This window comes from Erpetoichthys calabaricus, chromosome 11 (assembly GCF_900747795.2).
Source record: "Erpetoichthys calabaricus chromosome 11, fErpCal1.3, whole genome shotgun sequence".
NCBI classification, from domain to species: domain Eukaryota; kingdom Metazoa; phylum Chordata; class Cladistia; order Polypteriformes; family Polypteridae; genus Erpetoichthys; species Erpetoichthys calabaricus.
This window is the reverse complement of record NC_041404.2, coordinates 137,160,468-137,173,078: the sequence shown is the minus strand read 5'-3', so window position 1 is coordinate 137,173,078 and position 12,611 is coordinate 137,160,468. Positions and strand designations below refer to the sequence as shown.

Sequence of the window (12,611 nt, the reverse complement as noted above, 5' to 3'; positions counted from 1 at the left end):
GTCTCATTTGTTTAACTGGTTTCTCTTTATCTACTTTTAGGACTTGTGTGAAAATCTGATGATGTTTTAGGTCATATTTATGCAGAAATATAGAAACTTCTAAAGGGTTCACAAACTTTCAAGTACAAATGTATGTATAAATTGTCTCACAAGTCTGCCCAAGCATCTCCTGACAAGCTCAACTGAGGTAAGTGAGGGGGTGCTGTCACCAACATTACATTCTTCTTTCTTCACAGCCCAGACAAGATGCTCACTGAGGGCATGGACAATTAGCTGTGATGTGGCTAACTAGTTATGCCCCTCCACTATAAAAAGCGACATACCAGAAAGGTGGCAGCTTTGTCCTGATCAGGAGCAGAAACAGCAAGTGACATTTGAAAAACCACACCAGGCTGACGTTGTTTCAGCAACTTTTGAGTTTGAAGTTATTAATGTTTTTTAATCGTTTTTTTTCTTGGACCTTTTCCCTGTTCCCAACTGCCTCCATGTTAAAAAAAAAATTCTATTATATCTCTCTATTACAAAAAGAAATCCTGTCCCCTGTCCTGATAGTCTACGATACGTGATTTTTCTCGGAAGATAATTTAAAGACCCGTGAGACGAAAGAGACCTGCCACGGTGCGTCTCACAGGAACATAGAACAAGAGTCTTGCAAGACACACCCTACTTACAAGCAATATCAAAAAAAACAAAAAAAAAACAAATCAGTAGTGTAAAGGCAGTCACACAGCACACACAGCTCCAGGGCTCAGTGCATATAAAGTATATAAGGTTAATACGGTAGAAATGAAATGAATAGGGTAAAAATGAAACGTCGACGATTAAACGAAGAAGAAAGAAAAGCGCTGAGAAAAGAGACTCAAATGCGTTGGACAGAAAAAAGAGCAAAAAAGAATAATCGAGGTGCAAATTCAGAAAATAAGGAAAATAATTATCAGCCCAGAACAAGAGGAATTGAAAAAAAAGCACGTCCAATCCAGCTCTTAAATAAATGACAGTGAGTAAAATGACAAAGTAGAACTTCATAGAGATGTTTACAAACGTTGGCGCTAAACACATACAGAGAAGGTTAGAGATTATGAAACCAGGGAAATTAGAAAGGCTCAGAAAAAAAAAAAAATGTTGGCTCTATACACATGTGGAGAAAGTTAAAGGATATGAAAGTAGGAAAATTAGAAAATATAAAAAAGTAAAGATCGCAGTAGCACAAACAAACAAACTGCCTCATTTAACTATGTACCAGTCTAACTTTGGTTTTGCACAATAATTACACTATTGCACCTTAACACTTAATTCTACTTTATTCACATCATTTTACTTTTTTATTATGTTCTACTATACTGTTATCTTTCGATCTATGACTTTTTATTAATCTAACTGATATTCTTCTAACTTTGCACAGTTTTTGATAAGTGGATCAGGATGCATTTCACTGCATGTTGTCCTGTATAACTATGCATGTGACATATAAAGAATCTTGAGAATTTCAAAAACAGAGTTTACCGCACATGCATTTATTGGTTACTTTGTTAATATATATATATTTATCTGTCTGCTTATTTAAAAACATAAATTTACCCCAGGAGTCAAAAACATTCTGTCTAGCCCTTGTACAAAAACCTAGACAAAAGCTGGGGTATCACCTTGGTAAACCCATGTACTTTTGGAACTGTGAGAGGAAAATAGCACGACTTTACAGACAGGAGTCCAATGCAGAACTCTACTTACTTTGTTACTTTGTAAAAAAACATTAAATGCTGATGATGTAGATCGTTTGGTCTATGCTGAAATTCCAAACAGAGAAACCTATCCTGACCTCATTAAAAAGATTCAGCATATTGGGACTCGCAAGATTACAAATATTGTTTTTACAGAAGTTCTGAAATAAAAGTGAAACTAATGAAATAGCAACAATTCAAAGAAAAAACAATCTTAAAAGTGTGTATCTGGAAAATCAAATACGGGGGTTGGTGAGTGAAGCGAGCAGGGGGCGAAGCCCCCTAGTTATATACAAAATCACCATGTATGGCACTGGTAGAGCAGTACAGAGTAGGCAAACATTCACCAGCTGATTTACAAAAAGTCAGCAAGTTCTGACAACATTTACGCTTCACTTAAGCCATTGTAATTATGACCAGTCTATGCAAACTATAAAATACCTGGGGAGCCTGCAGTGGGGGAGAACACCTTACTGCCACGGACAGATGCAGGACTTCGGCCACAGCTAGGGCTCCGAGGAGTGACCGCCAGATTCTTCCCTGGTGGCACAACAGATTGCTCCTCTGGTACTGATTTCAGTGGTGACGTGGTGCTGGTGCTTACTTCTGAACACTACATGAAAGACATAAGGTTTAATGTAGAATGACTGCCTTTTTTATTCAAACCTACCAAAAACTAAACCAAACCAAAAAAAAAAAAAAAAATAAGGGCAAACTCACTGGCTTGGGGTTGACCTCTGTTGAAACAAGCTGCAGTAGACACTTGAGCAGCCGCTGGGTGTGACGTTCGGGGTTCTGCATGGGCGGGGCCTTTTCCCTTTGGCAGACTGGCAGCCAGTCATACTCCAGCTGCAGTTTGCCAGGCTTACCCAGCATGAGGTAGAGTTCAGCCAGCGTGACATTCTCGGTGCTGCGAGCACTCCAGCCTTCTCCACGAACCTGCTGAAGAAGCCCAGGGCTAGTCTCCTTTCCACAGGGCTCAGTGCAGTCCTCTGCTACCTCGTCCAGTCTAGTGCAAATATCTTTATCACTGCTTTTGGTTCCTTCCGTTTGTAAAAATGAGTCACTGTGAGAGGGAGGTGGAACAGCCCTCTCACTACCATCCAAAGGAGTCGGACTTTTCGTGTGTTGGGCTCCATTAATGTCTACCACAGTCCCAACTTTCACATTAACCATGCCTCGATCACATCTGTCAGATGCCAAGAGCTCATGAGAGCCTTGTGGTGAACAGTGTTTCTTCTCCGATCCTTCATGTGCCACCTGCTCCTCTTCAGAGTGACGCAACGTTGGATTTACAGAACAGGAAAGGGACTCTGAATTTAAAGTGGCCACCTCAGTCATGTGAATGACCCCATCTCTTCCCTCCTCAGGAACATGCTGGCCTGTAGGAATGTGCCTCGAGTCCAACTGCTCTTTGTTGTCAGTCATCTCCTCTTCTGTGACGCGCAAATCGGACTCATCTGCCCCTTGAGCATCATCTGCTGTAGAAGTGGGACTTTCTTTGCGACTTCCTGGCCGACCCGGTCCTTTAGAGGTAGCCTGGATGCCAAGAATATGGGCAGCAGGCAGCTCTTTAGTGCTAGACCTGCATTTCCCACTCTCCTGCCAATGCACAGTGCAGAAAGCTTTTGAGTGGACAACCCGTGCCACTCCTGGCAGAGATGTAAGTGTGCTGTTCTCAGTGGGGTACAAGTAGAGCTCCTCCTTCTCTTCAAATGAAGATGACTGGCCAGAAACGCCTTCTTCTAACGTCTTCCTCTGTAAAGATTACAGTTAAGGAAATGTCTGTGGCCGTTTGGACAAACTACTTTGCTTTTACTCCCCCCACAAAAGATACCATTATTTCTAATGGGTTGCATTGGCATCATGAGGCCATTGTTTTTTAATACACATGTGAACCAGGGTTGTGAAAACAGTCCAGATTATACCTTGCTTACAGACACTCTGACAATCAGGAAACAGCCTTAGATGGGTGACCCTCAGAAACTTGTCTTTTGAGTGGGTGGTAACTTTGGGTCTACCAGATCTCTTCCTATCAGAATTTCTTCCAGTTTTCAATTGCCTTTGGATTGTGTAGGTCAATCATGAACACAATTTTTCTAAATGAAAGACCTACACTTCTAACGGTAATAACGTTTTGTCTCATTTCATTTGTTAATTGCCGTTTCTACAGTGCAATACTATCCAAGTAGTACTTCAGAGATCTGTTCCAACTTTGCTTGTTTGCTTAAATTTGCTAATCTTAACTCACTTTAAATGCTACAGTGCATCTATAGGTTGTAACCTATTAGTTGTTCCCTGAAGAAGGCCCATTTAAAATATTCTGAAATTTTCTTTTTAGTTCAGTTTTTGCTAACCTAAACTTTACATTTAAACCCCTGGCAGTGTACTGCTTACCTTTTCACCGATTTAGGTCATTCACTGCATTTCAACGGATTCAATTTGAAGAAAAACTGAGGTGTTCTAAAACATTCAACCAGCAGTGTATATTAAAAAAAAAGTCTCTCTATTATATAAAAAAATCTTGGGACGAGGCAAGACTTTTTCAGAGTAATAATTTCAAGTCCCGCAAGATGAGACTTTGAGCCAAGAGATGAAATGAAAACATAACCGGTCCAAGCAGGGGCGGAAATAAAAGACAAACAGTAGAAGAAGAAAAGACAAAGAGTAGAAGACAAAGTAGAACTTCGTAAAGAGGTTCAAAAACATTGCCACGATTAACCTGCTCTGCATGTGTGAGATTACGAAATTACTAAAATTCGAAAGCCTCAAAAAACTGATAGTAAAGATCGCATCAGTGCTAACAAAAACGGAAATTATTACTCAGTGAAATAATGGAACAGCGAAAAGAGATTGAATATATGGACATAGGTGATATGACAGAAGTATGAAGATATTGTTAGGCTTTAGAAAGTTAAAGTCGGAGACTTGTAGATCGTCTAATTTGTGTTGCCATCAGGGAAAAGTAGTGTTTCTTCACAATGAAGAGGCGTAACCGCAAGGAATAAAAGACTTATTTGGTGAAAGTGAAATCCACAAATACTACAGGCAAAATATTCGAATCTACAACAATCTGTTCACGTTCACATCATTCAATGCTCAAAACATAGATTTACACGATTCAGGACCATGCGCTATGAGAATCTGTGGTCCCGCAACAATTAAAGCTACTACAAGTTTATAACTTCAAAAGAAACCACAATTCGGTCAGGTTTATATTTATGATCACGGAGAAGAGACGCAACATAGAATTGAAAGAGTTAAACGATCGGACATATTAGAAATTCTACAGCTAATAATGGATACAAATCCATACATCTAGAAGTATCGCACTTTACACTAAATTTATCTGAAAAACATGGACAAAGAAGAAGTTATCTAGGATTTCTATATGAATCCGAAAAGATCACACTCACATTTATATAATAAACCAACATTTGACAAATTGTCAGCAATAACAGTTTCGAAAGACGGAGATACCAAAGACAGAGTTGATATTCATGTTTATCCAAAAGCACAGCACGATTCGTCGCAAACGGCAGATCCGGGAAATGACTGGTATGTAGGGCCCGCACGGGGCAGAGCCCCCTAGTATTCTAAATGAAAACATGAATATGAGACTAAAGTACAGATTGTCAGTTTTTATTACTGGCCAATGTTTTACAACAAACGATATTGAGAAATAAAAATGACATTTGTTGTGTTTAGTCCCCCAATTCCTTGGGACAATGACTGCCAGGTGATTGTAAAAGCTCAGGTGTTCATTTAATTCTACGCCTAAAAGTCCTCCGAGTTCGTAGGGTTGGTTGTAGTAGTCATTGGAGTTTGCATTTTTTGTTTTGTATAGTGGCCTTCACGGAGTTCACGCATTGAGCGCTGTATTTTAAATGAGAATTGTTCACCTGTATAGATTATACAAATTAATATAAAATGCAAATATATTAGCACCTATATTATGTATTAGCACCAAAAACAGAAAGACTGGACTGGAATTTTCAAAAAAGTAGAAAGAAGAGCCAAAAGTGTTCTGAAGCAAAGATTTATGGACACAAGAGGTAAAGATAAATCTTAACCAAAGTGTTGGGAAGGGAATGAGTGGGGCTGCAAATTATCTTAAGCACACCCACCAGTTTAGCTGTGAAACACAACTAACTCACTGGTCTTCACTGACAATATAAATGATGATGGTAGAAGCAGGCTGAATTCTGATCTTGTCTTCTTAAATCCAAACAATTGTCTCTAAGCTCAATGAACGGAGGTTCATAATAGAGCAAGATAATAATGGGAAACATACTGGCTGCCTAACCAAGGAGTTCATCAGAAATTGGAGGACAAAACACAACAAATGTCATTTTCCCCCCTGTGTTAAGGTACATGTAAAACATTTAAGAAGAAAAAGCTGACATTCTGTACGTTAGTATCATATAATCTTTTAAACCAGAATGCATATATTATAAATATGTTACAAAAATAGCACATATGACCTCATTGTCCAAGTATGCTTGCTTCTCACTGTAATTTATACACTCTCCGGCCAAAAAAAACAAAAAGTCACATAATATTTTGTTGGGCCGCCTTTAGCTTTGATTATAGCATGCATTCGCTGAGGTATCGTTTCGATAAGCTTATGCAATGTCACAACATTCATTTCTGTAGAGAGTTGCATTTCTTTTTCATCAAGATCTTGTATTGATGGTGGGAGAGTCGGACCATTGCGTAAAGTCCTCTCCAGGATATCCCACAGATTCTCAATGAGGGTAAGATCTGGAATCGGTGGTGGCCAATCTATTTGTGAAAATGACGTCTCCTTCTCCCTGAACCACTCTTTCACAATTTGAGCCTGATGAATCCTGGCATTGTCATCTTGGAATGTGCCCATTCCATCAGGGAAGAAAAAAAATCCATTGATGGAAAAACCTGGTCATTCAGCATATTCAGGTAGTCAGTTGCCCTCAGTTTTTTGGGCACAAAAAGTTGCTGGACCAGGACCTGAGCAAATGAAGCCACCCCAGGATCATAACACTGCCCCCAAAGGCTTGTACAGTAGGAATTAGGCATGATGGGTGCATCACTTCATTCGCCTCTCTTCTTACCCTTATGTGCCCATCACTCAGGAACAGGATAAATGAGGACTTATCAGACCAATTGACCTTTTTCCATTGCTCCAGAGGCCAATCTTTATGCTCCCTAGCAAACTGAAGCCTCACTGATAAGTGGTTTTCTTAAGGCTACACAGCTATTAAGTCCCAATATCTTGCGTTCTCTTCGCATACTTTCACTATTAAACATAGTTCTACTGTTGATTTTTTACAATTGGATTTCACCTAACATTAAAACCATCTCCGATGACGATCATTCAAGATTTTGTTCCTCGCCGACACTTCTTCCTCAAAGATGACAGTTCACCACTATCCTTTCATGTTTAAATAATGTGTTGGTCATTTCTTAACCCAATTTTAGTAGTTTCAGCAATCTCCTTAGTTGTTTTCTTTGCTTGATACAGGCCAATAATCTGACCCTTTTGAAACAGTGCAATATCTTTTCCACGACCACAGGATACGTCTTCCGACATGGCCATTTAAGAAATGATAAGCTACTCACTGCATCAGTTAGGGTTAAATAAACTTATTGCCAGCTGAAACATATCACTGCAGTGCTTATCCAATGGGAGACTCTTACCTATTTGCATAGCTAAATACAGGTGGTGACGTTTTTTGGCCAAGCAGTGTATATAAACAGTTTTAGTGCTGATGCCATCTTTGTTCAGGACAAAAGGTACACAGTCTAACACAATGCTAGAAAATACTACAAAAGATGCAGAAAAAGAGAACAAAACATACTATAAAAGATAAAAAAACACTGCACAGGAAAAATATTTCACCATGGATGAATGGCACGCAGTTAGGAAGCAGGGTGGTTTTCAGGATTATAAAAGCAAGAGGCCAAGGCTGTCATGTGTAAAGGATACAATGCGGTTTTCATTGACAGCCCACTTCTGTTTCAAAAACTCAATCAGGCTGGACAGTTTCCTGTGGAGTTCCACCACCATCCTAAAGCAGGAAGAAAGAAAAGAAAAAATAAATAAATAGATGGCAATCAATTCTGCTTCCTTTAACCACTGTGCAATTTTTAAGTTCATTTTCGGAGGTGGTTATGAAATTAAATCCCAGACCACTAAGGCAGCTAAGGTGAATGGGGTTTGGGGGCTTATGGGGAAACAAGGTCTAATCTTGCCCAACCAAAAGTTACCTACACAGCATAATAAATTTTCCATTTAACAACTACCCGTTAGGTCATACCGCCAGAATGATGCCCAGACTCACCGCAGCCTAGGATTGTGTGACAAGCTCTGAACTCGTGCCCAGGAATGATTACTACGTGGCTGCAGCTCCACAGGCACACGCAGAGGAAGTCGGACTGGCTTCTGATCCTCCTCGTCACTAATACCTACACAAGAGTAAGATTGGGGGAAAAAAAAAACTTCAGAGAACTAAATAGGAAAACTACAACCACTGCAACACTAGAAGAGACAGAACCTTTCAAAATGCATTATTTCAAAATACTTACTTAAAATACTTTTACTTTTCATTCACAACATAGTAATACTAAAGTCCAACTTAATCATCTATCCTACAAACCAGGTGAGATAGATTTTCATTTTAAGACTCCACTGGGGCTGTGCTTCAGATACAACTATGGAGTCATTTATACAGTCAGGTCATAGCAGATACACATGCGCCGTCATTTCTCTTTCTCAGTATACTCTTTAAGGGAGTTAAGGGCCATATGAGGCTCCTGGGTTGCCTGCTCTTTTCTAGCAATGACACTGCAATTCATCCCCTTAGTGTGCTATCACTTTGGATCCTTGGCCACAACCTGCACAAAGTAAATGTTACTCTTCTTCATTCGTGAAATTTACTAATAACACCAGGAGATTTTATGACAACAGGTCAGCATGACAAACTGAAGTTTCAAAATGCTATAACACTTCACAGTATCTACAGTGCACAAGTTATCTCAATGACGAAAGGTCTTCACATGTGTGATATTTACTCTTAACCACCCATATGTATCCATGGACCATTGCGAAGGAACCATTTCTAAAATAGAATCTATTTCCTTCACTTTTTTTTTTTTATATATAAATACTTCAATCAAGTCTAGTTTTTGTCACCTTTTGCTTAACAACCCTGCATAACATGCAGCACAAATGCTCTTTGGTTGAGGCTGCTTTCCCACATATGGCTTCTGTTTAGCCCCTCACCTTACTGTTTCTATGTTTGGAGAAATTCAAGCTCCCCAGTGGGGATATTCCACATGAACATACATGCCACAGCTGCCAGAGGGAGATTTCAGATATAACTTTCTTATCCAATTTTGTCAACATTGGTCTCACTTTTAAAAATACAGTACATGCTGCATAATGAACAGGACAGCGGCAGAGTAAAATTGTAGGACACATTATGTCTGGTTTAAAGTAATGTGCATTTAATGCATTGAAGTGTGTTTTTTTTTGTTTTCACGCACATGTACATAAACACATTTCTGCTGATCAAGCAGTAAATCAAAATCAAACTTGTATTTCTCCCAAAACGTTGACTTTAAGTGTACATGAAAAGTGGGAAGGAGTGACATTACAGAATAGTAGCAATGACAACTCAACTTGTGAATGCATCATATCCCTTGACTCTCCGTTATGTCACTCTACCCCGGACTGCTTAGTAAAATTAAAGCCGCACTTTATTTATGTCAAATCAACAACTGAAATCAAAGCACAAACTTCTGAGGGCAGGTGGCAAGAGGCCGAGGCTGTAATGTGTAAAAAATACAAAGGGCCAGTGGTTATTATGGTGCAGAATTTTAAAACATTCCTCAGTTAACCTGTCAGATAAATAAAATTGGGACCAAGACCATTTTACATATTAAACGGGATTAAGCAGTGATAAAAGTAGTTACCAAAAGCACAGTGTGTGGGTTAGACCTCCCAAAGTCTCACAGAGCCAGAATTATAACACATGCGTCTGGAGGCAATCGTGAATGAATTATGCTTAAACGTGGGAACGGACAATTAGACGGTTCATTCAGTTTGAAATTTCTAAACCAATCCAACACCTCAAGAAGGCGCAGCACAGAGTAGAGGCAGGGATTAAAAAAAAGTAAAGAGAAACGGTGTGATGGATAAGCCTTGTATGGCTGAAGAATCTAAAAAGACCTCTGTTAATCACACAGGTGCGTGTCGTGTGTGCACAGAACACTTCACATGTGTTAAAAATAAATGTATCCTGTTGCAAACCAAATATCTTTTTCTAAAACCGAATTACACTTTGGCACTGTGGATGATGCACTACTGCCAGTTGTTCGTGGTGTGTCACTCTCAATTAGGATGATACCGCCGCAGTTAATGCAAGGTTGAAAGATTTGGCATCTATGTCCGAAAAAAAAAAAAAAAAAAAAAAAATGCATTTGAACAAAATGGTGTGACTGCCGACCTGCTCCAGAGATTGTTCCTACTTTACGCCCAATGATTGCTGGGCTAGGGGGTTACCCCAAGACCCTACCCTGAATACGTGGTTTAACATAATGGATGGATGGACTAAACTGTGTGCCATTGCACCCAGTTAAAAACAAGTTGTTAAAGAATAGCCACCAGAGATGTCATTTCTGTCCTCAATACATCCAAAACAGTAAATGTGCCTAATGACACTAACGCGACCACAATGTTTCTCTAAGATATATAAATTAATCATTTAGTTGAGCTCTTGAATTGATAACTGGCAATTTTACTTCAATTTTGTCTTAAGAGTAAAGTCTTTTGACCAGTTTCTTTTTCTCGATCCCTGCCTTTCCATAGTTATTTTATGAATAGAAGCGGAACACTGCAACCCCACACATTTAAAGTGCATGGACTGGAGAAGTCTGAGGGTGAGGTTTTAAGAAGAAATCCTGTGTGCGGAGCCTTTTCAGTAGCGCTGCTGCTCACTACAAACATTTAGGCGAGTTGTCCCTTGTTGTTCATGAGTACTCTGAATTACGGCTGGCCCTGCTGACCATAACGCTGAATGCCATTTGTTTCTGATGTCTCTCCACAATAAACTTTTAGCTGCACCAAATAAATTTTCATACACCACAATTTTTGATATAAAGGCTGTTAAATGCACCATAAAAAAGGAGGAAAACACCCTATTTCTTTATTCTACTTTTGGCCCGAAAAATAAATAATCCTGTGTCAACAATGGCACCTCCACTTACCATCAGGGTCACAAAGCCTCTTCAGAGCTCGACACATGGGCGCCTTGATCCTCAGTTTTCTGCCATTGTAGCGGACCGTAGTTGCCCTAGATAGGACAAAACAAACGTTTAAACAAGTATCCTCTTGCACTACTGCTTCAACAGATGGCGTCAATTAAGATTCAGTCAAAAAAGAAAGAAAAATAAATCAAAACTTGACGAACCAGAAAGTGTCAGAATACATTAAACGTTAGTTATACGAAAAAAAATTCTGTCTTCTTGTATTTGTATTTTGACATAAAAGTAAAAGGAAAGTTGACATTATACATAAAATGCAGTCAATGATTTTTTCAGAACTATTTAATCCATGGCAGGCGGTGTTAATAAAAGAAAATACTACAAATAAAATAAATTCTATGACAGACAACACCAGGCGGAGTGGTGGCTCGGAGGCTAGGGATCTGCATTGGCAATCGGAAGGTTGCAGGTTCGAATCCCGTAAATGCCAAAAGAGACTCTGCTCTGTTGGGCCCTTGAGCAAGGCCCTTAACCTGCAATTGCTGAGCGCTTTGAGTAGTGAGAAAAGCGCTATATAAATGCAAAGAATTATTATTATTTCCATTACCTAATAGTACAGAGGAGAGGACTTGGAGCACACCATGCATCAGCAAGTGGTTTGTGTCCCTCTTTAAGACTTGTAATCTTAAAACCTAGTTTACACCCACAGGTTTATATCTAAACTACTCTAGTAAATGATGTTTTAATATAGATATAGACATCCCATGTCACAAAGGTCTACAGATATGTTTTTTTGTATTCATGCTGATGTCTTTTGCAATCGCAATAAAAACATGAAATTAAACACAGACACATCAAATCAGGTCATCTTGCTGGTTAATATTTTAATTAATTTTAATTAATTTTACCCCCTGACAGGAAGTGACGTCATTGTGCTTTTATATTTTAATGGCCCACAGGTAATTCACCAAACAAAACTGACAGAAAAAGCACCTGATAAGCAGATATGGGACATATGCGGACAGATTAATTCAACAATGGAAGTCCCGTATCTATACACTGTGCAGCATTTGCGAATGTGACATTACAGAACACCTCCTTTAGAACCCCTGAAGTCAGAAATGTCCGTGACAAACTTAACACCATGTACTTGCAAGCTCTGCAAACTGAAGCTGCTTAAGGATATTTACCATTTGAGTAAAAGCTGAGGCGAGGAAGGGATGTAGAGTAACATGAAGTCCATTCATAATTTCTAGTAATAATAATAATTCATTACATTTATATAGCGCTTTTCTCAGTACTCAAAGTATGTATGGAAATTAATATTTGTAGCATGCAAACTTCAATGAAAGTATGTTCTCTAATATAGCGGTAGGCAGATGTAAGAAACATTAGTATCCTGGAGCACATTAATAATTATTGTCACATATGAGGTATACAAATTCATATCTAGTAAACAGAGAATAACGGTCATTAAAAGAAAAACTCAATATTAACTCTTGGTTGTTTTGGTGCCACATTATAGTCTGTAGTGAAGCTTCTCATTACTAAGGTGGACTGTAGTGGTGCCACACCAATTAGATGGAAAATTACACTAGACACTAAAATATGGATCTTATTTGCTTAGAGACATACAACTCTCAAGAA

At 39.0% G+C, this 12,611-nt stretch overlaps 1 protein-coding gene across 2 annotated transcripts in view; it reads right to left on the bottom strand.

Annotated features, from left to right (window-relative positions):
- The window catches only part of cramp1 (cramped chromatin regulator homolog 1), a 45,222-nt gene that overhangs the window by 17,568 nt on the left and 15,043 nt on the right, over positions 1–12,611 (bottom strand). For both annotated transcript variants that reach the window (XM_028814057.2, XM_028814058.2), the window contains exons 7-11: positions 10,968–11,053; positions 8,042–8,165; positions 7,687–7,768; positions 2,439–3,476; positions 2,160–2,331 (exon numbers count right to left, since the gene is read on the bottom strand). In XM_028814057.2, coding sequence (XP_028669890.2) covers positions 2,160–2,331; positions 2,439–3,476; positions 7,687–7,768; positions 8,042–8,165; positions 10,968–11,053 — 1,502 coding nt within the window. The remainder of the gene's footprint in view (positions 1–2,159; positions 2,332–2,438; positions 3,477–7,686; positions 7,769–8,041; positions 8,166–10,967; positions 11,054–12,611) is intronic.